The 27,354-nt window shown below is 46.6% G+C and overlaps 1 protein-coding gene across 11 annotated transcripts in view; it reads right to left on the bottom strand.

The window, feature by feature from the left end:
* Positions 1-27,354, bottom strand: part of OPCML (opioid binding protein/cell adhesion molecule like) — an 854,468-nt gene that overhangs the window by 102,184 nt on the left and 724,930 nt on the right. For all 11 annotated transcript variants that reach the window (XM_039496207.1, XM_039496208.1, XM_039496206.1 and 8 more), the window contains one exon: positions 8,216-8,341. In XM_039496207.1, coding sequence (XP_039352141.1) covers positions 8,216-8,341 — 126 coding nt within the window. The remainder of the gene's footprint in view (positions 1-8,215; positions 8,342-27,354) is intronic.

Raw genomic sequence — 27,354 nt, 5'->3', positions numbered from 1 at the left:
TCCTGAGAGGGGCTGTGAGAGTGAATTCAATAATGTTTGGAGAGATCCTTGGATTTATCAAGTTTCAATAAAGCATCATTTTTTGACTGCTTCTGCATTTTCCAGTCCCATCAGTGAGCAGAAGTATACATGCCGAAGAAAGCCTGAGCACAGCTCTTCTCGGGATGTTTACTACCTGTCTGAAACCCAGGAGAAGCCAGCATCTCCTGAGAGCGTTGGATAAAAGGGAATTCGGAAAGATCAGATCGGTTCCTGCCAGCGACTGAGAGCTCACAATTCCCAGCCATGCAGATGGGAGTTAAGGATCTGGCTCCGCATGCAATCTCAGACCAAATACCCATCTCCAGCCATCACACTAAGAAACATGCTGTGCTCCCCCTTGATGAGAAGTGTGAGTAATAATTAAGATGCCTTCAAAGGGTCCTCCAGCCTAGATAAGCCGTCACCTCTCCAGTAGAAGAATGACCCTGGTTATGACAGTCTCGATACCTCTGATTGCTATTTTAACCAGAGCATTTTCAACCCAGAAGTATTTTACTAAGTTTCTTTTATGCCCCCCATTATCTTAGTATCCGAGCAGCTCCCAGTCTTTAACATAGCTCTGTCAGTACCCCTGTAAGGCAAGGCAGTGCTTTGATTCCCATTGTACAAATGGGAAACCGAGGCACAGACTGGCTAAGTGCCTTGCCTAAGGTCGTAAGATCGTAGAAGTGTAGGGCTGGGAGGGACCTCACAAGGTTATCAAGTCCAGCCCCCTCACTGAGGCAGGACCAAGTAAACACCCCTGAAAAGGGGTTTGACCAACCTGTTTTTAAAAACCTCCAGTGATGGGAATTTCACAACCTCACTTGAAAGCCTGTTCCAGTGCTTAACTATCCTTATAGTAAGAAAGTTTTTCCTGATATCTGACCAAATTCTCCCTTGCTGCAGATTAAGCCCTACGCCTCTTGCCCTACCTCCACACAAGAAGCTCACACAAGAAATCTGCAGCAGAGTATGCAACTGAACCCTGTTCTCCCATGTCCCAGATGAAGACTCTAAACATTGGACCATCCTTCCTCCCTATGGCCCCAATTCAGGAAAGCCTCCCTACTCAAGAAATCACTTAAGTGCATTCTTCACTTTGAGCACGTGTTCTTATTGAATTCAAAAGGACTTGAGCATGCACTTAAAATGAACCTTGTGCTTAAAGGCTTTCCTGACCTGGTGCCTATGAATGGACATGCAGCAGTTGAAAGAGGGGAGGAGGAAGGGAGACAGAAATACTTTGGAAGAAACATTTGCATGCAGCTAGATTTCCATTGGTCTCAAAACAAATAAATGAAAAAATTAAGTAAAAGGAACAAAAAGCCACCCTCACCGGCATTTGCAAAAGTGCCGCGTGATTTCTGAGGCCTTAATCAACTTGAGAGATTTTTAAAGGGCCTGATTCTCAGAGGGCAAGGTGCTCAGCATTCTCTGAAAATCAGGTCCCTGGAGCTGAACACCCAAAACCGGAGAGACACAAGATCACTAGGTCCTTGAGAAAATGAAGGCCTCTGTGTTTAAAGGCTGGGACAGAAATGGACAAAAGACATGGAGTTAAAAAAATCAAAGTGATAAAAACAAAAGCAAAAAATCTAAAGATATCAGCTGAGTTGAACATAGATGGTCAGTCTGACCCTGAAATATCCCCAGCATTTTTCCCTTTGCGTCGTGACTTCAATGCTGTATTTAAGTCCCTGGGGTTTTTATTGTTTTGTTTTTTTTAAATCTTTCCATGTACGGTCTATAAAAAGTGAGTTAAAGCATTTACCAGCAGCCAAGATGCCTTCAAAAAGATCTTCAGGCTTATATAAATATGTATTTAGGATCAACTAAATACATACTGGGGATTTCAAGCATTTGTAAAGATGTCTTTCTTCACTGGTTGCAGAGAGAAATTGGTTTGTGTGTTATACATCCACACTTGTTACATGTATTGTGTTTTGCACTGATTATGCTTTAGTACAGATAGTAATGGTTCTGTACATATATAATACACATCTTGCTACACATTACCAACATTTTGTTGTGTGCTTATGCTGTACATACGTCAGTAGATATGCTACATGCCTTTGGCGTGAATCAGGTGCTTTGTGTAATTTGGAACATGTCTTACACATGCTTGGCATGCATGTTCTGTGTATGTTGGCATCTGTGTCATACATTAAATTCTTCTCTCAATTAACACCAGTTTACCTCTAGCATATATCAGGTAAATAACACTATTAGTTACTTTAGAGTTACAATTGTGTAATCTGAGAAAGGAATTTACTGTACAACATGCATACCAAAATGCACGTAACAAATGTTCCAAAGTACAGAAAGCAAGCATGCCAACACACGTGTATAATTCATGCCAAAAGCATGTAACATATCTACCAATACACATACTGTAAAAATATAGCCCTGACAGTTATGGTATATGTCCTATGTGTGTTTCTGATATGTTTGGTCTGGTACATGATTCGTTTACGTGGCAAGCATTATTCCCATAATTCCACCTATGCTGTGCCCATATGTACCGTGGCTGGATGGGCTAATTTTGAAAGGGTATGGGAGACATGGATGGGCCTATAAGCTTGAAAACTATATGACTGGTTAAGGACCATATTTTGCATTGTCTCTCACTCCTTATTCAATCCCACTGGCCCCAAAACTTCCAGATCTGCCTGGCAGTTTAAGTAACAAGTACCAGATCTTTGGCAGTATATTCTCCATGGGCTACTGGGGGATACATAAAGGTGAGACATGCCAAAGTAGGGTCTGGTAGGATACTGTCTCTGAGAAGCAGGTGATTTACGATGATCAGTAACAGAGTGACGAGATGAAAGAGCAAACATATTATGCTAAGCAGGAGCCCTGAATACTGGAATAAAGTAGAGCCAAGAGAAAGAGGATCCTGCCGGTGCTTGGAATAGACACTGCATGGCCGTGTGCTTAAGGCACATGTCTTTAAGATCTGGCCTGACATTTTAGGAGGGAAGAGCTAAAAGGAGGTTGGTCTTGATGCAAAGCAAGCTGGGGAGCAGGTGCAGGGCTGCCATGAGGCACAGCAGAGATGACTGAATTCAGCTAGGAGATTTAGAGCAGCATTGCAGGAGAGCCAAGAGTGAGCAAAAGCGAGTGTTACTGCCAGTGCAAACTGACTGGGCCACTGGTCAGCAGCAGATGGACATATGGCTTTGGCAGGTCCCATCAGTGGCAGCGAGGCCTTTGTCTGCAAAATCAGGTGCCTTAGAGGTAAATATTTTCACCTGTTCTGTTCTCAACAAGGACAGGAAGAATTATGCCAACTCTATGGTTCAGTAAGAGGCAGTGGGCAAGTAGGGCGGTGCTGTCTGGTACGCCGTACTGGTAAGATATTTATAGCTGGTACGCCGTACCAGTAAGCTATTTATAGCTGGTACGCCATATTGGAAAGACACAGGAGGAGCAGAATGTGGGGCTGCCAGGTGGTCCCATGCTGGCAGCTCCTCCAGCGCAGCTGTACTGCCCCCAGCCCTGCCCCCAGCCCTTCCAGGCAGCTGCATCTAGCGTCTCCTGTCTGGGGTCTGTACAGCAGCCCCCCCCCCGCATTTAGCTGGTGCAGCATACTGCTAAGCAATGAATTCTATTTGCACCACCGGTAACATGAGACAGCGGCTTTCACGTCTAAGAGACTGGCTCGTTCCTACAGCTGTCCCCAGATGAACGTTGGGTGGTCTGAAGGAATCAGTCCAGTTCTTGGTGAACAGCAGAAAAACCATCGGCACTTACCAGCCCCTTGTTGGCAGTCACAGCAGTGTGAGCAACCACTGAATGGGACATGGAAGCTGAATTCCTCTCTCACCCATAGGGAAGTTCTGCCAGAGAAGGGCTGAGCTATATTGGCAGGATGTCATGGGGAATACCACACTACACTGCTGATGCTCTTTAGATAAACAGGGAACTTTTGTCTCCAGGGCCATCACTCTAGCATCCTTTATAAGAACTAAATCTACTTAAACAGCTGAAACCACTAAACAGACATTGGGCCAAACTCCCCTTCAATACATCCCTAAGGAAGCCATTGGGGTGTATAACCCAGGCCAGAATTTGGCCTAACAGACATAGCACATCTAAGAACTGTATCAGTCATATTGCTACGGCCAAGTTTTCAGAGCACTGGAAAGGGACGGACTTAGCCATACAGATTCAGGCCCGCGGCTCAGCTTCCACACACCTTGTTAACATATGTCTCCCTCCTTCACGTGTAGCTATACAGAAAGCAATTTGTTACAACTGGGAGACATCCATGAGTACAAATAAAGTAGATAATGTAAACCCAGGAGTCAGTGCATCACTGGTCAATCTAGTTCAATACCAAGGCTCCAGCAGTGGTCAGGACCCAGTGTTTTAAAACAAGGTTGCTGCTCCACCCCACTATAAAGATACCTGGCCAATTACACAATGCTGAGGATAAAGAAGAGGAAATCTTTTCCTTACCCCTGAAGTGATCAGCTTAATCAAGAAGCATGAGATCTGCCTAGCTGATATAACTGACTAGCTCATGTAAATGCAATACTAAGTCTGATTCAGCCCTTTTTAAAATCCACCCACACTGCGCCAAAGCTGGCGAGGAGACATCATCTGGACATCACTGGCCGATGTAGCTCAGGTCATGCTCAGTAAGAACCGCTGAAGACAGAACCAGCCTTGAATCTCCTCTTACATCAGTGTCACCCTGGCATCATTCCATTGAGATCAATGGAGTTAATCCCAATTTACACCAGTGTGCCTGGGATCAGAATCGGGTACTTTGCGCTTCCTGACCTTGGGCCATGGCCTTTGTTTGAAAGTGAGACAATGCTGCCATTAGCAGCATTCACCTGCTCCTGCTTACGTGCCTCTTAAAGCCTACTGGATACCCAAAGGCAGGCATCAATATCAAATGCATTTGTGACTCCAAATGCTTCAGATCCACCGGCCCGCATTCTGGCCTGAAAAACACAGTACTATGAGGAGGAAGAGCACAACAGCTCAATTAACCGATGAACTAACCCCCCTTTCCTCTCTGGAGATGGGGATTGACAAGCAGGGGTCCTATTCTCCTGCCGCAGGATCTGAGCAAATACCACCGATGGCAATTAGGATGATGATTATTTGTATTACAATAGCAACTAGAGCTTCCACGCAAGACCGGGGTTTTGTTGTGCTAGACGCTGTACAGAGACAGCCCCTGCACTGAAGACTCTACAGTCTAAATAGAGAAGACAAAGGTTAGATGAATGGAAATCTTAGCATTCCTATTTTACAAATGGGGAAACTGAGGCAGAGAACAGCGATGTGAGTTACCTAAAGTCACACAGGGAGAAGAGGAGGTACTTGAACCCAGATCTCCTGAGTCTCAGCACAAGAGTCATTTGTATCCTGCCCAGAGAGATCGGGGACCCAAGCTTAGTTAGGAGTGAAAGGTTACGTCTAGACTGCACCGCTTTTAAAAGTCACGCAGTGTAGTCGCTGTTTATCAGCTCTCCTGCCGACAAAAACGTCTACCCCCCAACGAGCGGCGTTTGCGTTGTCAGCTGCTGACAACATGCTGTTCACACCGTCATGGCAAAACTTGTGTCTTCCCGGGGGTGGAGGTGAAAGACAAAAGTTTTTTTCATTCAGTTGCCAGCGTAGACATAGTGAAAATTAGTGTGCTGGGTTTAAATACTGCAGTCAAACACATGACGCAAAGCCACCCCATCAGTCACTGCCTGACAGCTGCCATTTCAGGACTCTGGCGAGAAATTAGAATTACCCTCCAGGTCAAGAAATGAGATGCAGCTGCAGAGGTGGATGGGGTATAGGGCCGGGGTAGCAGGGTTTGAGCTGCAGGTCAGGACTATTTTAGATACTTTGGCAGAGCTGGGCGGATGCAGGTTGTACAGCTCCTATTCACTCTATACATCACCTCCAGTCAGAGCTGTTAGCCCTTTACTGGCATGAGTTCTAAAGTGACAATGTCCTTTTACTTAGGTTTCCTGCTGTGCTAGGACACGGAGCGTCTAGTGGTGTGAACCATCGTTAAAAAATTATGCTTCATGATTCATAGTAAAGTGGATGCAGCTGCCAGGCCATGTCAAAGGTAGAAAAGCAACATGATGTGTTGATTGCCCATGATTGCTTGTATTTTTAACTCCCCAATGCATCAAAATGAGGAATTAGAAAACTTGCGTGTGTGTGTGTGTGTGCGCGCGCGCATGTTAACTTACACATGAGCACATGCATTCATGACTGTGGTAGAGCATTCTCAATGTTCACATTGGTGGTTGTGACCCAACAGCCCCTGGGTGCCAACTGGCAGAGGAAACAGGGTGCATAAGGTTGTACAAGGATGTCTGGGTCAGATATTGGTATAATAGTCCAGTGAAGGGTGGTATGGGAGGTTTCTGAGAGTCAGTTTCCAATAATCATTGCAAAATGTATGTAGGGATCATGTTTAAGGAGTTATGTACCTATATAGGAAATGATGTTCTTTAAGCCTTGGGGTTACGGCAGCTCACTAGGAGGTGACGTGCCTTGGAGATGTTCCTGTCAGGCAGGAAGTAACTGACACCAATCTCCCTGTCTGGCCACTTGTGTATCGTACACTTATTTGCATACTGAACCAGGTGCAAATTGAGAGATTGTACAATCGACAAGAAAGGAATTCTACTGGAAGAAACAAACAATAGGGGAAGGGGTTACCTGTTTATGAAAAAGACAAAGGATAGGTCTGGTATATTTTAGCGTGCAAAGCGACACACGGAATCCTTCACCTAGGAAGCAAACTGACCATATTGATGTCTCATGAAAGAAGGCTCGCAGCCAGCCTGGCTGTAAAGCACTGCAGGGACTCTGGGCGAGCAATTCTCTACTCGACAGGAGAGTATCTGGTTAATTCAATCTAGGCGCTAGAGTGTGTGTTATGATTTGATTTTGTAACTGTTTGTTTCCAAGACTTCTACTTGCTACAATTTGAATCGCCGCGCTTTGTTAAATAATTTTATACTTGCTGTCACTATAAACTAATCTAAGTGCCACGATTTAAGCGGATTTATGTGGAACTGGTCAGCTGGGCTGTCCTCTTTCTTTGGAAGCAGCGGCACAATGAATACTGCAAATGTCCAGAGGACCAGGGGCTGGACAGTCCAGGGAGATGCTCGGAGGGCTCTGGGGTCGGACTGTGACAGCGGAGCCTGCAAGGCCAAGAGGGGAGGCTTGTGTTTGCCATGACCAGTGCTGATGGGGAGCAGACCCATGACAGGCACAGATACACTAAGGGCAGGTGGTAGCAAGGTGCCACCCAGCCCTGGGTACTCCAGGGAAGCATCACAGAGGTACAATATTCAGTAGGTTTATGAGTACACAGAGAATAACCCATAAAACAACCCAACAGTCAGAGTTCTAAGCAAAGAGCGAGGTCTAGTGGTTAAAGCAGAAGACTGGGAATTGGGATTCCGGGGTTTCACCCCCAGCACTGACTTTGTGTGTATCCTTGGGCAAGTCACTTCACTGCTCTGTGCCTCAATTTCCCCCTTTGTACACATGGCACTGACCCTGTGTCTCCAGGGGATAGAGGGGCTTCATTCATTAGTGTCTGTAAAATGCTTCGGGATGCTGGGACAGAAGGGGCTAGCAACATGCAGCGTATTATTGTTACGAATAATAACTCCTCATCCCTCAGCCCATTCCGGGAGCCAATCCCTCCCCCTTGCTAAGCTGGGGCTTGGAAGCCTCACCCAGGAAACAAACATCTAAATAGTTATGACTTTGTGTTTATTTAGCCTCTTTCACCCACAGACCTCAAAGCTTTTTAAAAACATTAATCACTTACGCCTTACAGTGTCTCTGAGGTATGGTGAGGTTAAGTAACTGGTCCCACGCAAGTGCCATGATGGCCATTTTACATATAGGGAAACTGAGGCACAGAGGAGTTACTTGCCACACAGCAAATCAAGCAGAACTCCACAAAGATCCTATGAATCCTGACTCCTGCTCTCCTGGTGCCATTCCATCACTACAATTCCAGGATCACTATCAGGAACCAAGGATTAAGGGCAAAGGCGCATAGAGAGAGAAATACACAGGAAGAAAAACTGAGCACTCTCTCCTGTGGCTAGTCCCCTACTGCATTTTAGTGTATCTGTTCAGAACCATCGCAGATGCCTGAAGCCCCAGTGTCCATCTCAAGGCATCCTCTTACCTTTTCCAGACAGGTGCTTCCATGTCACCGTAGGCTCTGGTCTCCCAAAGGCCAGGCACATGAGAGTTACGCTGCTACCTTCGTTCACCGTGATGTCTGAGGAGATGTTTATAATCTGGGGAGGAACTAGAAGAAAAGAGAGAGAGAGAGAGAATGAGGAGACATTCACGAGAACTATGTCTGATCCAAGGCTCTGCCATGCACATACACAGGGCGGCATCCTTAATGCTGGGCAAACTCAAGCCTTCCACTCTGGTACAGAATGTCTGAAGTGGCTCAAGGCTGAATTATGCAGGCTCAGAGAGTTTGGAGTAAACCACATTCCTAGTGCTTCCCCTACTACACTTGGGAAGTCTCTACTGAAGTGTCAATGCAATATCAGCTGTTCAAAGGCCTCCTCGTGCATGCTGCCCCCACTCAGGAGCTGCAGCCTCATTCCACAGTCCAAGACTTGTTTAAAAGCACTGATATATCCCACCATCCAGAAGGGAATCCACCTTTCTTTCCAAAAGAGACATGCTGGACGCTGTAGGAGCTTGGCCGTTTGCATCCAGCTGGTTTACACATCCCACAGTTTGGAATACCCTGTCTTCTTGCAAAGTTTTAATAGCACAGAGCAGTCAACTTACTACAACAAACACATGCCACTGCTACCAAACATTCCTCGGTAGAGCATCGAGGGATTAGTTTACACAAATGAAACCTGTCTGGGCTCATCACATAAAGCACATTTTATAGTGATCAGAGATGAACCTGAAACAAACCTCCTGATCTCATCACCATAGAACGAGATTTCACAGCTTGGCCCAGGGATCTCTCACTGGCAGAATATAACCCTTGGATGCTTTTAGGGCCTGAAGTCAGTGGAATTTCTATTGATGGTGGATCAGGCCCTTACAGTGCTAGCTACAGTTACTGCCTGTGGGTGGTACATGGGACCCACAAGTGCTCTGCAGACAGGTGGGAAAACAGGCTTGTGCCCTGCAAGATTTACAGTCTGCAGATGGTGTTTTAAGAAAGGAGAAAGAGATGGAATGGAAGACAAGATTTTCCCTTCCCCTCCCCCCTTTCCTAATTATGATTTATTATTATTATTATTTTTTTAATGCTCAGCCCATTTGCTCTAGGGTGCTGCTCTTGCTGCTCATGAGCCTTGTCTGTTTGCTGTTGGGTTTGTAACCCAGGTCTGTAGGCTTTTTAAATTTGCTGACTTGGTATTTAAATCCTTGTCCATGTATAGGCTGATGTGGCTCTGTCCATGCACAGAGTGGGAAGGAGTTATTTTTTTTTCAAACCACGCCCTGCTGATTTGATTTGGGACACCATCCAGGACCTCAGCCACCTAGTACCCTCCCTGCCACAGAATGAGTGCTTGAGAGTAGCACAATTCCCCACCCTGTCCACCTGAAAATGGAAAGCCTGAGATGGTCTTTTCAGATGACTCTCTCCCCTCCCAGAGCCCCCCATCCTCCTCCCCCTTGCTCAGCTACTCACAGAGAAGGAGCACTCAAATCCCTTTCAGCTGTTACCTCTAAAGCAGCCGTGTGACTCCGTTCTTGCCCTGGGAATTCAGGCCCTGTCTGCCTTGCAGCCTGCTTGCTTCTGGATTCAGTATCATGGCCCTGGCTGGGCATCCAGGGCTGCAGCACCACCACAAGTCCTCAGGTTGTGGAGACCATCCCAGAAGACCCCTTCCCACAGCCCAGGCCTGAGGTCATGCAGGGATTATCCCCATCCCTTCATGATTTGAGCCCATCAAAGCCATTTGTTTATTCATCGCTGCCTGGCTCTCTAAGAGGCTTGCAATGATGTTCTACACCTAATGGCAAACTCATGTCTCACCCAGCAAACACAGAAGCCAGACACCCACACTGCAAAGCTCTCCTGCTTCCAGGCCCTCCTCTCTCATCAGCAAGCCTAATTTCTGTTTCCCATGCCTCTTAAAGAAACAACGTCCAAAACATTGTCCCAGAGAGGCCCAATGCTGACTTAAGGGAGGGGGCTATCAAGTTTTACAGCACTGGCTCTATAGCTCAAGCTTTAGCACCTATGCTTTAAGCTCTCAAGGTCCTTGGTTCAATCCCCACTATGGAAATTATCAAAGAAATTACTGCAGAAAATGGGGCTTGATCTGTGTGGAGTGAGAGGAATTTTGAAGGACAGAGTTTCTTAATGGGGGGGTCAAGTAAGGCTGCTGAGAGAGGGATCACAACCCCCTTACCCTTTCCATATTGCTGGGGAAGGGGTGCTCCTGGTTAGATGAGAGGGAAGCCCTTAAGTAGACAAGGCTTTGCAGTAGTAACTGGTTTAGTTCTAGGTTCAAGCTGCTATCTACGTGTGGAGTCAGGAGTTCCTAGACATTTTGGAGAGGTTATTAATTATGTAGCAATCCAAATAAACAAACAAGAGATTGGCCAGAAAAGGAACCAGGGAGCTGGAGTGGGCACTGAATTTGGTTTCCAGCTCAGCCATAGATGCCCTGGCTGACCCTGGGCAAGTCACTCAGGCCAAACTTTTCAGAAGGGACCCCTGATGTTTTATGCCCAAACCTGAAGCGCCCAAAGGTGCTAAGAACCCACAGCTCCAGGGACCAGCCTGTGGGAGCTGGAAGACCTCCACATACCCCTGGCTGAGAACCACTGCATGTGAAAACTAGGCCTAATTTGGGCAGCCAAAGATGGAGGCCTCCAGACATAAAGGCCACTGGGGCCTTAATCCTGTTTTGTGAATCCCAAATGTTCAAAAAGGCAAGAGTTGTACAGATGAGGAAGCTGAAGCATTATTTTGAGAGAGAGAGAGAGTGTGTATGTGCGTGTGTGTGTGGGGGGGGGGTTCTGAGCCTTTCGGGTGCTCACATTTCAAGCTTTTCTTCACTCCCACGAGGACTAGGTTTTCTGTTTGAGATTCCCCACCATAATCCCTTGGCTCCAGGAGCCGGGGCTGTAAGTAAAACACCAAATATGCCGAGACGCGGTAACTTTTCAAGGGATGGCAACGCTCTCTCTCTGGGCCTCAGGCTGCTATTATGGCTCTGCCCACAGGGAGTTGGTGAGAATAACTTCCTTTAAGTTTGTGAGCCCCTCAGACACTACAGCAATGAAGGCAAGCACCTAGCGAACCAGGCAGGTTATTCAAAACGTTCATTTAAGAAAGCTTCATTCTGTGGTGCTGCAAAGCAGTGGGTGGTTGGAGGGAAGATCTCCTGCCATGCGGAGGCTCAATTCTGACTCTTTCCTCTCAACTGCTGGGAGCAGGAAGAATTAAAAGCTGTTCACGATGCCCTGAAATCACCCCGGGAAAGATCTTTCGTTTTCACTCCCCACTCAGCTGCTGGTGATATAAAGCCTGGCAGATTTAAAGGATGGCTGACATCTCATGGCAAGCTGAAAAACATCCGACGAGGAAATTATTCAGCCCCCTCCATCCTAAATATTCTATATTTCTCTCCGCTGGCTCTTTATTACAAAGGACACTGGCGTGAAAACATGTTCTTCAAGGATTCATCTGTGTCTCTGCTGTTTATTCCCCACCTGAAATCATAAGCGCCTGTTTGCGCCTTCAAAGCTGGTTGCTATGGAAGTGATTATGTCCTTGGTATCTTTCGCTCCCACCATAAAGCAGGGAAGGAAGACGCTAGTTCAAGGAGAGTATGGGTGGGCTCTGCCAGGGCTGGACTGGAGTCCGTTAAAGGCATTGTATAAGGAGCGCGGCATGACTGAATAGTTTTGTGGTTTATATTTAAATGAAGAAGATTATCCAGGATTACACGGCCGTGCATAGAAGATAAACTTCCATTTCAGCACGGGTAACTGTGATCCATCCTCCACGGAGGAGGCGAGGTGTTAGTGCCACAATTTAGCCCTCGCATGGTATGTTCTTTCGGGCAGGGACTGTCTCTTGAATATGTACCACTCCTAGCACCATGGGGCTCTGAGCCTGGTTACACCTAACTCCTGGGAACGCTAGACTCCTTTGAGGTTGCGAGTCTGCCGAGAGGTTTGCATTATGCAGTGCACAGCTAAATCCCTGCCCTTGGGCAGCAGCACCCAGAACCCTGCTGCTTTATATCATGTCATGTCAGCTCAGATCCTGTTATATTTATGATTGCGTCTCGCCCCTGTGTTGTATTTTGTGGAGAGAGATGATAGGGAATGAGAACAAATGATTATGAATTACAGGGATATAAATACATGCCATGATGCTGATGACATCACAAACTACTTGCGCTTTGCTCCGGTGGTTTATAATGATTGTTTCCAGAGCATCTCCTGGCATGTTTATTTATAGACTTAGTCACAGTTTCCCTAGTCTTAATGTGCACAAGGCATAGAGTCTATTACACACTGAAGAACAAGAGGTTACTTCTTGCCCATCCTTCCCCTGGCATCTCCCTTGATTCTCTTCCCAGTGTCTGTTGGGCAAGGTACTGGCTTGATGGCTCCGGAGATTGGAAATCCTCTCCCCCCACATCCTCCCACCCTAACTGAGTCTCTCTGGTCTGCTCCCTTTTTAGCCTCTGCTGAGCCTCCTGGCCAGGTCCAGTCACAGTGGTGATTTTGTGACATGCACAGTCAGAAATGGGCCTAGGATGGCAAATTAATTTCATACAGAGCAGGCACTTCTGGCCATTAACCTGGGCTGGATGTGAACTACTGACCTAGAGATGAAAGCCCCTGTTACTATCTAAGGCCTGGCACTGCCACCTCACTCCTATCCTGTTAGCACCTGCTTGTTCAACTGTCTCACTAACTCCCCCTTGCCCCGTTGCTTTAGTACCAGGCTCCTCCTTTTCTTACATCAGTCTTGACCCTCTCTTTCCTGCTGCTACTTCTCTCTCTCTCCTTCCCCTACCCTATCCTTCCAGCTCGTGTGTCCTGCATCCTCCTCTGCCTTCTCTTCACCCCATCGCCATCCCTCTCCCTCCACCCCCAGTTCCTATTCTCCAGGCTGGAATGGTGATTTCTTGCCACCAGCAGACAGGTGTGAGTGGAGCTGGCGTAGCAGGGATGCGAGAATCCCAATCAAGGCTAGAGGCACTGAGACATTCCCTATTTATCAAAGGCCAGCGGCATTAGTCATAGGACCAGTTGGGAAATAGCTAATGTGGGGGAAGGAGAGCAGAAGAAGAGAATTATTTTTTGCCTTTAATTTACCTGAGAAAGGTGTCGGAGAAAAACTCAGTTCTCGCTTTTTCGTTTGGGTGCAGCAAAATCAAATACTTTATTATTTCTCCAGTAATTACAATGGAGGGAGAGAGTGCCCTAGGACACAGGGTCGCCCCAGTCCCGGACAGGTCTCTCAACTGGTAAACAATTACAGCAAGCATTTATACCTTTGTTACAAACAATAACTAGCAACAACTTCATTTTGTTTATACATAAGCCATTCTGCTATCTTGTTTTCTCACTCCTAGAAGACACCAGGCTGCATATTTGGTTATCAGTTACAAGGTCGTAATAACTTTTTACACAGTTCTTTCCCTCTGCCTTACACTATCCTTGCTTCTAGAAGTCTCACGTCATTAGGGTTACAGCTGGGCTATCTCTTGCTAACTGACTGACATGCATTAAGATCCCCTTCAAATCCTTATTAATTCTTTCCCTGCTTCCACAAAGGCGTGGACGCCCAAATCTCCGTGTGGGATGAAATCGGAGAAGAAAGTAGGCGGGCTTATTCTATGAGTAGCCCAATCACGCAGGAAACGCCCATGGGTGTGGGGCTGAAGCCAACTTGGGTGGGTAATAAAAGGGCAACATCTGCCCTAGAATGGATAGTTTGGGTCTGTAATAAAGGGAAGATCTCCGAAGTAGAAAACAAAAAGGCTGAGATAGTAGTTATAGGGAGAAGCTCTGTCCTCATGTCGCATGGCTAAAGCAGGCTGCATGGGCATGTGGTGAAGCTTCCTTCCAGCTTCGAACACGCAGAAAGAGAGAATGCCTTTCAGACGTAGACTACAGGGATGTAGAGAAGCTCCCTACAGAGCTAGACTCCCCAGACTGGCCTGGAGGCCTGATGGCCAGACCTAGAGCTCCCTATGTGAGTGTGACTTTCAGGAACAGCTTCTGATTTTGCACCCATAGATCAAGATGTCTAAGTGCTACCCGTTATGCCGGCAAGATCAAAGGCTGGGGCCAGATGCTGTGAAATGCCACATACAGGCAGGGGGTCAAGTCCACATTTTCCAGCTCTGTGCAAAAAAAAAAAAGGCTGAAAATTGCTGATAAAAACATGATAACTGAGTCTCATTACAGCTAAAGACAAGTCTCATATTTTAGCATTTTTATTAAAGCTTTTTAAATTACTGAGTGTCTGGTATATTCAATACCAGCCTAAGTGATTTATATTAGTCTATCCCCAGATACTCCATCTAATAAATAACTCGGCAATCTCCTAACCCATAAATATCCCTGGCCCTGGCAAAAAGCAATTAAAGCATGTTAAAAAATGCTGCTTCCCAGCACTCCAGACTGCAACGTCATTGGATGCTTCACCTGGAATATTTCACACCACTTACTCAGGCAAAAAAGAAAAACAAACCACACATACGCACAAAACTCCATCGTTGCCAAGCTCCCCCCATCCAAAATTTATGCTTTTGCTCCGATTTAAAAACAAGCTACATACAAAACAATTTTTTAATGTTTAAACATGTCACAATGATGCAGAGATGTTACCGAGGAAAACATTATTTCCAGCAACAAGTGTTCCTTAGCTTCCTGAGACAGCTTAGGCTGCTAAAATATTGTTAAAAACCACTTCGAGAAGCAGTTGAGCCAAAGAACGTGCTTAAAATGGGATGGCAATAAGCACCAAGACAGCAGACTAAAATGTTATTAAAGGTTCCTGCCTCGCCAGCCCAGAATATATTTCAGGTTATTAAAGTTCAGGCGTATGCCTGGTAAAAGTCACCCTTATTTATGAGGGGAAGTTGGAGTTCAGTGTTATATGCTTTAGTGGCACTACCTCTAGGAAAGTTCCTGATTCTTCCCTGCTTTCACCAGGACGATGAATGAGAACCTCTTGTGTACTCTGGATACTCTGGCTTTTCCAAACATAAGTTCCCTGTTTTGCATTGGTAGGTCATGGAGGGTTTCATTGCAAAACTTAATTGAATTCCAAGAATCTAGTTCAGTTTAGCTATTGTGGGACTTACCTGAGAAACACAGAATATTGGGGTTAGAAGGGACCTCAGGAGATCATGCAGTCCAAACCCCTACTCAAAGCAGGACCAATCCCCAACTTTTTTTTTTTTTTTTTTTGCCTGATTCCTAAATGCCCCCCTCAAGGATTGAACTCATGATCCTAGGTTTAGCAGGCCAATGCTCAAACCACTGAGCTATCCCTCCCTTGAAAAGCACTCGCTATTTGTCATAAGACCATGGTAAAGTCTCCCAGGAAGACATGCTTTCTTCTAATACTGATTAAGGAACCTGAGTAGACACACAAGGTACATCTACGCACCAATGAAAGACATGCAGCATCGCAACTGAATCCGGGTCAGCCGACTTGGGCCGGCCGGGCTAAAAAAGGAAGGTGTAGACACGCAGGCTTGACTGGATCCCAGGCTCTGATACTCAGCCTGAGCCTGAATGTCTACACTCTAGTTTTAGCCCTGCAGCCTGGGCCCGGCTGACCTGGGCTGTGGGTCTCACTGCCACAGGTTTTTTTATTGCTGTGTAGAAGTACACATAGGGGTACAGACCCAAGGCCGGGGAGCTTGCGTGAGGGCTCTAAGATAGCCGTGTGGACAGTGCTTTGAAGGTGCTGCGCAGGCTCTGAAGCCTAGGAAGGGGGGTGGGTGTGGCAGACTCCAAGCAAAACATCTTTAGCCCAGATTCTCAAAGGTATGTAGGCACCTGACTCCCACCGCTTTCAATGGTGGGACGCTGAGCCACTGTCCTTACAACTAAGTTCACTTCCTGTCTTTCCAGAAAAGTTTTGGTCTACAGCAGTGGTGGGCAACCTGTGGCCTGCGGGCCGCATCTGATCCATCAAGGTGATCTGATTGCCGGTTGCAAGATATTTTGCTGATGTTCACCATCTGCAGGCACGGCCCCCCGCAGTTCCCAGTGGCTGCGCTTCGCTGTTCCCGGCCAATGGCCCCTGTGGCCAACCAGCACATCCCAGGAACAGTGAACTGCAGAGGGCTGTGCCTGTGGATGGTCAATGTCAGCAAAATGTCTCGTGGCCCACAACCAGGTTACCCTGATGGGCCGCATGCAGCCTGCAGGCCACAGGTTGGCCACCACTGATCTAGAGACTAGGATAACGAGTGGGCGGACTTAGAGGAAGTGGGGTCTAGTCCCAGCTCTGCCACTGCACTGCTGGGTGTCCTTGACAAAGTCACTTCACCTCTCGGTGCCTCCTTTTCCCCAGGGAAAAACAGGGATAAGTCCCCTGATCGTCTTTTAAGATCTAGGGACGGAAAGCCTTGTACGAGACCCTGAGTCTAACGCCTGGCCTGGTTTCCTGCTACAGATTTAAAAAGGAGTAATGGGAACCATTGTTAATGTCAGACAGTGAAGGTCTCCTTCAGCCTGGAATTTATCTCTGACTGTCCTAAGTGAATTACCTTAATTAACAGTCATATTTGGTGGCACTCACACCATGGATGAGTTTGGCCCAGACTGAAGGTTCCTTCATACTGGGATATACCTGTGTGGCCAATCCCAGGCCACAGCACTGGGCAACACAGGAATTGGCAAGGAAAGGCCTAACCCTAGTTTGTACCATTCACTTGTCTTTGGAATAGGCAGAGGAGAGAACCTTGAACTGAATCTGTCATCAAGGAGAAACAAGAAGACATTTGTAGGCTTTAATAGGTACTTAGGGTAGTTGGAACACCCAAAGGTGGAACTGGATATCCTAAGGCAGGGACATATGTGAAAGTTTAACAGCAGCTGCTGTGATATGAACTCTCCAACCCACAGAGACAGGACCAGGGATGCTCCTCCAGCCATTAGGGCGAAGTATCCTAAGCTGGGTTCTAGTCTAGTCTCTATAGCTTCTTATAGCATCCTCATCATCGTATCAGAGGGGTAGCCATGTTAGTCTGGATCTGTAAAGCAGCAAAGAGTCTTGAGGCACCTTATAGACTAACAGACGTTTGGGAGCATGAGCTTTCGTGGGTAAATACCCACTTCATCGGATGCATGTAGTATCTGAGGTCCTCCCAGAGTGTTGTGTGTACGTTCTCTCATCCTTATCCTGAGGGAGATGTGTGTGAAGGGGAATGTTTAGCTGTGGATTTCTTTTTTATGACACACACACACACGTTGCTCCATGTTCATGTTGGAGAAGGCAGGGTAAAAAAAGAGGTGTCTTGCACTTGGAGCGAAAAGTGGTGAGGTTTGTGATGGGCCTTAGTGCTTGGGGCAGATCATTCCCCTGGCTTGGGCTGGCCCGCGAAAAAGCCGTTTCCTGTACAGACAAACGTTACCCTTTCAGCCGCTAGTTCCATTGTGCCAGAGGAGCAAAGCAGTTACCTGCGCTCTTCATCATTGCGCTTTACTGGCTCTTTTAGATACTCTGGGCCCGAGCCATGGAGCGCCATGCAGATAACAATCGAGACCTTGTACTTGATTCAATATTCTACGGGAGGCCAGGATAAGAAGTGGTGGGCAGGTCTGATGTGCTGGCAGTAGCCTGGGTTGCTGAGGCGATGTGCTGCAGCGTACTGTATCTTTTGGTTGGTGTGGCTGGCTCTGGAAAGTGCCTGAGCCGTGGTCCTGGGGGTGCCCTGGGGACCGCCTGGGCAGCAGCGGTCCTGGGGACCCAGGGATGCCCAGAGGCCATCCAGAGAGTGGTCCCAGGAGCAGCAGCTGGGGGGCAGTCAACCCCCAGCACTGGAGCAGGGCCCCCAGAGCAGCTGGGCCCCAGAAGTGGAGATTTAGTCATGGGTATTTTTTGTAAATGATTTATTTATTGCCCATGACCTGTCCGTGACTTTTATCAAAAATAGCTGTGACTATATCTTGACCGTAGTCATCTGTGGTGGTGAAAGACAGGTAGACTTATGTCAGCTGCATATTGCTGGCACTGGATTCCACATCAGCCAGCCAGTTCACCTGGTGACTGCATGTGGATGTTGAATAGAACTGGCGAGCCATTCACTGCTCTGCCATGGGAGAGGATTATATCCCCTTCTCCTTGCAGATTTTACCAGTGTGCAAGCCCAGCTGCTCAGACTGTGTGCTATGGAGAGAATAGGCCCCTCTTTGCATCTCCCTCTGCTCCTCTTCCTAGCTCCAGCCAGGCTTCAGCCTGGCAGCAAAGCAAGGAAGAGACTCGTTCCATTTTTGCTTGGACTGCTAGCAAGGTCTTGGAAGGGACTATAACAGAAACCTCCTCCCACCCAACCTGTTTTTTTTTTCCACTTGGTTTCCGATTAAACTTTTCACGATGTTGCCAGTTCCTTAAGAAGAACAAACTGCTCTGGAACGACCCCAGTAGAAAAGCAATCTAACAGCTTTTGCTCTGCAGGGATTTGCCAGTGTGCTCCCTGCTGCAGATGTTTGAGCAAATAGGACTTTGCCCAGACAAGTGATTTATGATTTAAAATCCAAAGGGGGGGGGGGGAGAGCCAAAGATTAATGCCCCTCAAATGCCAAACGCTAACCAAATTTCCATTCCCAGCGTTCCAAGTCAAACAGCTGCTCCACACCCATCTTGCTCCGTTTATAGAGTTTATTCTTTTTTAATTATTGTGATAGTCCCTCTTGGTGCAAATCTCCTCTGAACAATCTCCAACACAATCCATAATTTCTATCTCTCTCTCCCTTTTTTTTTTAATTTGCAAAGAAATTAAATTGATTGTGGCCCGATCCCAGACAGCAGGTGAGAAATTTAGTCTGTTAAATGGGGACTTGCCAATGCAAGCTCACAGGGAATGTGGAATGTATCAGGATGCCCAAGTCATTCCAGGATCTCTCTGTAACCTGCAGATGGCGGATGCATTCCCTGAGAAAGGTGACGAGGTAGTTCCCTTCTGCAGTCATCGGTGCAGGGCAGAAGGATTGTTTGCACTGATTCAGTTGCCCCAGAAGTGGAGTGCATCTAAAATGGCACTACACTAATGTAACTCCCTCTTACAGACATCTGCCTTGGATGCAAACCAGGATACCTTGTGTCGATGGGTACCCAGAGAATCATCAGTGGAAGAAAATGTGCATACGAACACAGGGCAGTTCCCACTGACAGAAGGACAGTGCCATTGGTGGAAGACAGGGCCTAAGACTTTACCTAGAGTGACGTATTCTCTAACAAACTTTCAATAGCTTGCCTACGCCTGGCACAAAAGATGCAGACAAGCTACGAAGAGATGGGCCAGCAGTTTCTTCAGTGTGGCTCAGTCAATACAGGGTCTAGTCTCCTATGGGCACGTGTTCTTATATATCACAGGGCTAGAAGGGTGCTGGACCTTTAGAAGAATCTTCTGGTGAGAAAGGTGTTAAATTCATAGATTCTAAAGCCGGAGGGGACGACTGTGATCACCTGTTCTGACCACCTGTATGACACAAGCCAGAAATCTTCCTCAAAATAATTCCTAGAGCAGATCTATTACAAATGCGCTAGGAATTATTTTGGGGAAGTTCTACGGACTGTGCTATACAGTGCTCTGCGCTTTCAACCATCCAGTTGGCTAGGAGTCTCCCTCAAATACACAATACATTGAGGTCCCTCCTGCCCAGGGAGAAGCGAAAGATCCTCTGGCACTTTTTAGAAAAAAGACTAAAAGGCGTGAAACCCAAGCTGCTGTTCCCCTGCTCTGTGAAATGGGTGGCAGTTAGAAATGGATGGTACCGTTCTGGAAGGCGAGAGCTTGCTTGAACTTCAGCCCTTTCTCTATGCCATGCTGAAAAGGATCTATTTTTAAGAGTTGAGATGGGTTTAGTTAAGGACATACTCATGGCTCCCAGCACCAAACCGTGCCCCAGCTCCGCCCTCACACTGACCCCAGCCAGTGTCCTCTCCCCTGACAGTCAGATCCCTGAAACTGGCCTCATAGAGCCATCAGGACCATACTCATAAAGCTTTCCACGGGGCTTTGGCTAACACAAGGACTGCAGCTCCCTTCCTCTTGTGCAGGGGAGGCTCTGTGGTCTAGTGAATAGAGCACTAAACTGTGATTCAGGAGACTGGGGCTCTATTCTCTACTCTGCTACTGGCTTGCTGGGTGAGCACTTGGGCAAATCACTTCACTACTCTGTGCCTCAATTTCCCCATCTGTAAAATGGGGCTAATGATGCTGCCCTCCTGTGTAAAGCACTTTGAAATCTACTGGGTATTATCATCGGTGGGGGTGATTCTCTGAACAAAGTCCTTTGGATTCTAAGTAGGCTTGGGTCAAGACCTACAATCTGGAGTCGAACACTACTAAATATAGGGGGATATTAGAAATCCAGAACTGAATTTTTCAACCTGAGCCTTCCTCCTTTTTGACCTATGCTGTTGTATAAGGTGCTTCCCTGCAGTATCTAAGCAATGATCAGCATTAAGGAGCACAAAGGCCCAGCAAAGAAACCACTGTTTTGAGACAGAACCAGGTGCTAATAGAACTGTAACATTGTTTATAGTCTAACTGTGTTCCAACCATGTGCCCATCATACTATAGGATACCGAGTGACTGAGTAATTGATAGCATGAGTTGGGCTAGTCTGATAAAAATCCCTATCCATGCTGGATAAGGAAACCTAGCAAGAGCCACGCTAGTAATGATTATGGTGGGCAATGGTTCTTAGCAGGGTTCCTGCCTTAGGCTCCATTTGCACCAGCATTTTTCGTCCAAGTTTGCACAGCTTCACGACCACCACATTAGTACCAATGGGGTTGCTAATGTAGCCTGGCTGGCAATGACTATATTAGCTGCACCAGCGGTACTGCCATGGTGACAGACTTGAAGAAACATTCTAATGCTGACAGTGCTCTTAGGTGGGCAAATCCTAACCCTCGGGGATGTCTGACTAGTTCTACTATCCAAGGCTATGCACATGCTATTGCTCAGTGCATCGGGAATGTCGCGTTTGCTTACAGTTTCACTTGCATTATTCTAGTAAAGCACTCAGCGTTTTCTTGGTTAAGAGAGGGGCCATGTAAATCCACATTACATCTACTCTAATCTGCCGTGGTACCTGGAAAAGAACAAATAATGGAGTGATTCGGGAGCCCGCTGAGCGTCAGAGCTCTCTGGGTATTTTGGAAATGAAGCTGAGGCAGGTGAAAGGTAATAATATATGGAGCTATACCTATCTCACAGAACTGGAAGGGACCTTGAAAGGTCATCAAGTCCAGCCCCCTGCCTTCACTAGCAGGACCAAGTACTGATTTTGCCCCAGATCCCTAAGTGGCCCCCTCACAGACTGAACTCACCACCCTGGGTTTAGCAGCCCAATGCTCAAACCACTGAGCTATTCCTCCCTTCCCCTGGGGGAGTGGAGGGGTGTACCAGGCTGACATCTCTGAAGAACAATGTTCTCCCTTTGCTCATAGGACAGGCACCGAAAAAAACAAAGCAACTTGTGCCTTAGTCGTGACTCAGAGGTTAGTTCAACTTCCATGACCAATAAATATGCTCTATTGAGAGAGAGAGCAAAAGTACCAATGGATGTTTAAAATACTACTTAGCATTTATCCTCCATGGAGCTCAAAGCACTGTGCAAAGGTGGGGAAGTTAATACTATTTCCCCCAACGTACAGATGTGGAAAGTGTGGGACAGAGAAGTGAAGTCGTTGGGCACAGATACTGAGCCAGTGACAGAACCAGAACACAAGCCAGATTGCAGATTCCCACTCCAGTGCCCTACTTATGTAGATATATTCATATGCAGCCACCATCATAGTATGCAAACACTTCACAAACATGCATGCTCACAATACCCCTGGGAGCGAGGCCAAGTGCTAGTCTCCCCGTTTTACGGATGAAGAGCTGAGGTGCCAAAGGCCACATTGGAAGACTGTGACAGAGATGGGAACAGAACACAAATCTCTCCAGTCCCAGTTGAGTGTTTTAACCACAACGCCATCCCATTTCTCCTATCTGCTAGGCCAGCCTCTTCCTCCACAATCAGGGCCAATTGCAATAACAGCTGTCAAGATCTGAGTACGTATCCGCTAGGATCCGGACTGACACCCGCCAAGTCATTGCACACATGATAATAAGGAGCTGTCCGACAGTACCAATTTTCAGTCACTACCGCTCTGGCTCCAGATTTGAAAGAAGAACCAGGAGGTGAAAGCCTTCAAAGCAGTATCGCCAATCCCCTCGAGCCATCCCGTTCCCCTCTGAGCTCATCTCTTCAATAGCTTGTCAGTGCCGAGCTGCAAGGTTGTGGCAAATAACTCATGTTTGAAAAACAAAATGAAAGAAGTCAGGAGGGAGATGGAAAAGTTTTCAGGGTCACGAGACACATTTGTGGGAAGCTTTTAAAGTAGAATTTAAGAGCAACCGAGCAGTTGCCATGGAAATAGGGAAAAGCTAATCCATTATTTGTAACCTTTGGATTCCAACTGCACCCAGCTGAGGGCATTTTGCTTTTTGTTCCCTCTCCCCCAAAGCTCATCTTAGAAATTATTTAAAACCCCCAAATTAATAAAAGAAAAGGGAAAACAGGACCTAACTTCATAACATCTTCATAGAAGAGTCTTTCATGGGAAGGGAGGGAGGGGGAGAGTCTTTAAAATAAGAAAAATATAAAGACTTGGAATAGTACGTGAGATGGAGCAGAACACACCCTATTTTAGCACCGAATTCTACTCTCAGATGCGCATCTCTGTGACTGCAGACAGTGGATACTGACCCCATGCTCTCTCGCACCTCACAGTTACTAGCAATGAAAAGCATCTTGAATGTCTCTTGTTACACATGTTAATTCCTTATGCTTTACAATCTGTTCCACCTTGTATTTCGCTGAGATGCTCTGAGACCGGAAGAAGAGCTCCGTGCAAGCTGGAAAGCTTGTCTCTTTCATCCACAGAAGTTGATCCAATGACAGATATTACCTCACCCATCTTGTCTCTCTAATATCCGGAGACCAACGCGGCTACAACACTGCAGATGAACACAGATGAACACCTCTGCCCCTGAATCCACTGTTGCCGAAGGAGCTGTACAGCTCCCATAGGTTTCACTCTGATCTCTACTTTCCTCTCCAATGGATGGTGCGAGGACCATGTACAATGATCACACTGCCATAATTGGATCAGCACTGGGGTATGGACCTTCAGTGCTAAGAGTATGGGCTTCTGCCACTTGGTGGAACTCCACAGCTTCGTAGCAGGAGTAGAACCTGGAACAGCCACTAGAGAGGGACAACCAACCATATGCTCCCAGTGTGAGTTACTCCCACATCAGGTAGCCAAAGGCTTCCCTTTACCCCTATTCTCCTTTTAACAAGCACAGTTATTGTGGCCGCTACCAACACAATCGCTTCCCTGTTCACTTTAGAGCCTCTGTGTCCCCCTTGTGGTACCCCAGGATCGTTGGCAGAGGCGGCATAGGGTCCTTTACCCATTTGCCTGGATTCAAGCCATTAATTAACCACCTTGTACTGGTGGAAGCTGCCTCTGCGTCACAAATTTGCGTAAGCTGAGTGCTTTGGAAGTGTCTGCCAATTCTTGGCCCCCTGCCACAGGGTAGCTCTAATCTGTCTGACAGGTTTTTACAAGGCAGATTTCCCTAAGTGGAGGAATCCATTTGCTGCCCTTCTATTCAGGGATTTTTTTCTCAGCACACTGGCCTGCGGATGGTTGCCCAGAAGTGAAACGTGCATTTGTGTTCTCTTGTGGAATTTGTTTTGCACCTTGTCTGCCTTTGCTGTCAGATTTGCTTATGCACGTGCAGTGCTTGTGGATCCTGAGCATACATGTCTGGTTCGTGTTCGCAAGCCTGTTTCCCTTTGTCTCTCTCACTCACGGACTGCTGCGGCTCGCAGATAGGCAGGTGTGTGGACAGACTTCGGGACTGGGAGGGGTCAACTGGTGGGTCAGCCAATGTATAAAGAGCAGAGTGCATAGGAAAAGCTCCTGCTGCTCCCGATAACCGTTGGCATGTATGCCATTGCCCCCTTTCAGCCTTTTAGAATAGTTTGGTGACTGCAGCTCATTTTTCCCAGTCTGCCTACAAGCTTCCTTCCTCACTGGCTTTGCACTCATATTCTGCCCTCTGAGGAAACCAGGATGGTTGGATGGATGGATAATTTGTTCTCTCTCTCTTTATCCGGAGGCTGCACAAAGTGTTTGCACAAGAATCCCCAAGCACAGTCAAGGCAACAACTGAAACCAGCCCAATCATTTATTTTTGAGAAGGTTCGTGGTTCTCATCTTCAAGATGCTCAATGTGCTGGGCCCAGGATTTCTAACAGACCACACAAAGCTCCATCCGGGAGCTGTGGTGACAATTCCCAGGCACAATGGGATATTCTATCATAAGCTTACCTGTTCCGGAGACAAGCTTTCCTGAGGGCCAGCCCAAGACTATGGAATGAATTCACCCAGAACTCAGGGTCATCGCAAACTTCCCCACCTTCCACTTTAAGTGCACTTCTCTGGTTTGCTTTCTTTAAACAGAGTGGGCTTCAAAAGAAAGAAATGAAAACAAAACCCTACTAAAATAAAATTCCCCAGTGCACACACAACTCTCCCCCCAGGGAGAGGATGAGAGAACAAACCACATCTGACAGATGTTAGTCATGTCACAATGCACAATTGGAGGCACTCAGATAATACAGTGGTGAGGGTGGCATAAGAACTTGTATACAATAGAATAAATTTCTCCAGGCAGAAGGGCTATTCTAGCTCCATCTTAAAGCCAACCCGCACAACAACCTTCCACAGTTGTTCTTAAGTCTTAATGGTAACTGATTCCTCATTTGCAGAACCTTATAACAAAAAGCTTTTGTCCATAACTTGTATTCATTTTAAGGTATGACAGTTTCAAAGCCTCTGTAGTGTGTAAGCTGGGCTTGTTGAATGTAGCGTATTAAACAGTTCACTAGGCTTACAACAGTTCAGAATGTTAAAAATAAAATTGTACCAGCAGTACTGTCGTCTCTGCGCTAGAGCAAAGCAGGCAATTTTTGAATAAAGAAAACAGCCGCATTTGTTGGAGCTAACGAACAATGCCAAATGACACATCCTGCACATAATATACAAACTGCATTGGGAGAGCTCATTAGACTGCATTATTATCATATGCAGTATTACCATCGGCAAGAACTGGCTTCCTCGCTGATGCATGCCTATTCTCAGCCAAGAGTGCTAAGTCAAACTGCTACTTAATCTATAAAGAAACTGGAGTTTAACATGGTCACCCATATAACCTGCTATAAAAGTCACGTCAGATCAGAATGATCTCTGTATTTATCGTTTTTAGGACAAAATGCAAGATCACACACACACACACACACACACACACACACACACACACACACACACACACACACACACACACACACACTCTCTCTCTCCTACTCCCTGTCACAGAGAAGAGGAAAGAACACAGGGCAATCTGAGGTGATCAGATACTATGGGGATGGGTGCATTATAGACATCCAGAGAGCTCAGACAGATATGACAGAATCAAAGGCCTAAATCTTTAAGTCAGTCAAGCTCTTTCTCAAATGATAACATCCAGCTAGATAAAATTGTCAATGACAGCCTAGTTCAATGACAGTGTTGAATTCAGATTGAATTAAGCTATGATTATTACGGTGTGACTATTGCAGTGTGGGCCAAATTCTCCTTTTGGTTACATTCAAACAGGTTGGTTAAACATCTTTGGGGCTGGATGGGTTAGGAGATTAATAAAGGGATACAGAGCTTTCCAATGCCAGGTCATACTCCCAGGCTAGACTCCAGCCCAGGGTAGGTGGTAAGGACTGTGATTAAAATTTGCTACCATCTGATGGTTGTGTGCAATGACCTACCAACATGGGTCATGCACTGGGTAGTCTCACCCCTGCTTCCAGCAGAGAGGTGACAATTTCACCCCCACATCATTCCCAGATGCTTTCCTTGTTGCCAGTCACAACAAAGATTCAGCGGAGAAAAAGGTCCGTGGAAACTGAATCGCCATCTTGTCATCTAGACATGGTCTGTTTGGGTCAGGCCTGAGGCACATCAGCAGGGGACTCTGTGGTGAAACTTGACATGATGTTGCTCAGACTGTGTTTGAGCCGTGGTTAAATAGGAGACTTCAGACTCCAGGGCTGGATTGCCAGCACTAAATTCATTGTAGAATAGTGGGGAGGAGGGCAAAATGAGGTAAACTTTTCTTTTGGTGATTTGAACTAAATTGAAAATGACTCTCTCTGTAGTAGTCTCTTGGGTAAGAATGGTGCTAAACAGGCACTGAGTCAGTGCTGCTAAATCATTTCTTTACAAAAAGAAGGAGGTATGGGAAAACTCCCGCTACATACAGCAGACACCTGGAGCCTACCGCCTAGCCTCCCGCGAGAGGGCATCCTCCAGTCATGGAGATTTTCAGGGCCTAAAGAATTCATCTGCACTGCTTCCATTAAGGGTTTCTCCTCGGTACAGTAGCATGCGGGCACAGGCTGTTCCGAGCGAGACGATAGAGTTCTGATAGACTGAGACGCACTGAAGATGGAGCTGAATCTCAGCAGTCTAATGGACCCAGCGAGGCAGTAAATTTCACAGCAACTTGACACATTAATATAGAAGTACAGTCTGTTATATCAAAGGGAGATTGTCTTAGTCCTTAAGGGGGAACTGGCAATCCAAAAATGAAAAGTGTGTGCTGGCAATGGGTGAAAAATGTAATCAACACTGAGAGTTGAACTGAGTAAGTTTTACCGCCTTATCTCTGACAAATGCCATCTCAGGTAACCTTTCCTTCTGCCCAGCACCTGCATTGGCTTCCAAGGGCCAGATCCTTTCTTGGGAATAGGATTGAAAACAAATAGACAATGAAAGGTTTTATTTTTTTGGGTGGGAGACCTGAATATAAAACCTTCTGGCCAAGATTTTCAAACATAGCCAGTAATCTTGAATACCTCATTCATTGTGTGCCCAAGGTTAAAAGGACCAGATGGTGCAGAGCAGCTGAAACAGAAACACCTAAAATTGCTGGTCACATCTGAAATTGTTGGCCACTAGCTTTTTTTTTTTTTAAATGGGTGCTG

The sequence above is a fragment of the Mauremys reevesii genome, linkage group 12 (genome assembly GCF_016161935.1).
Source record: "Mauremys reevesii isolate NIE-2019 linkage group 12, ASM1616193v1, whole genome shotgun sequence".
In the NCBI taxonomy this organism is placed as follows: domain Eukaryota; kingdom Metazoa; phylum Chordata; order Testudines; family Geoemydidae; genus Mauremys; species Mauremys reevesii.
Note: the sequence above shows the minus strand (reverse complement) of the source record. Positions and strands in the feature narration are given on the sequence as shown.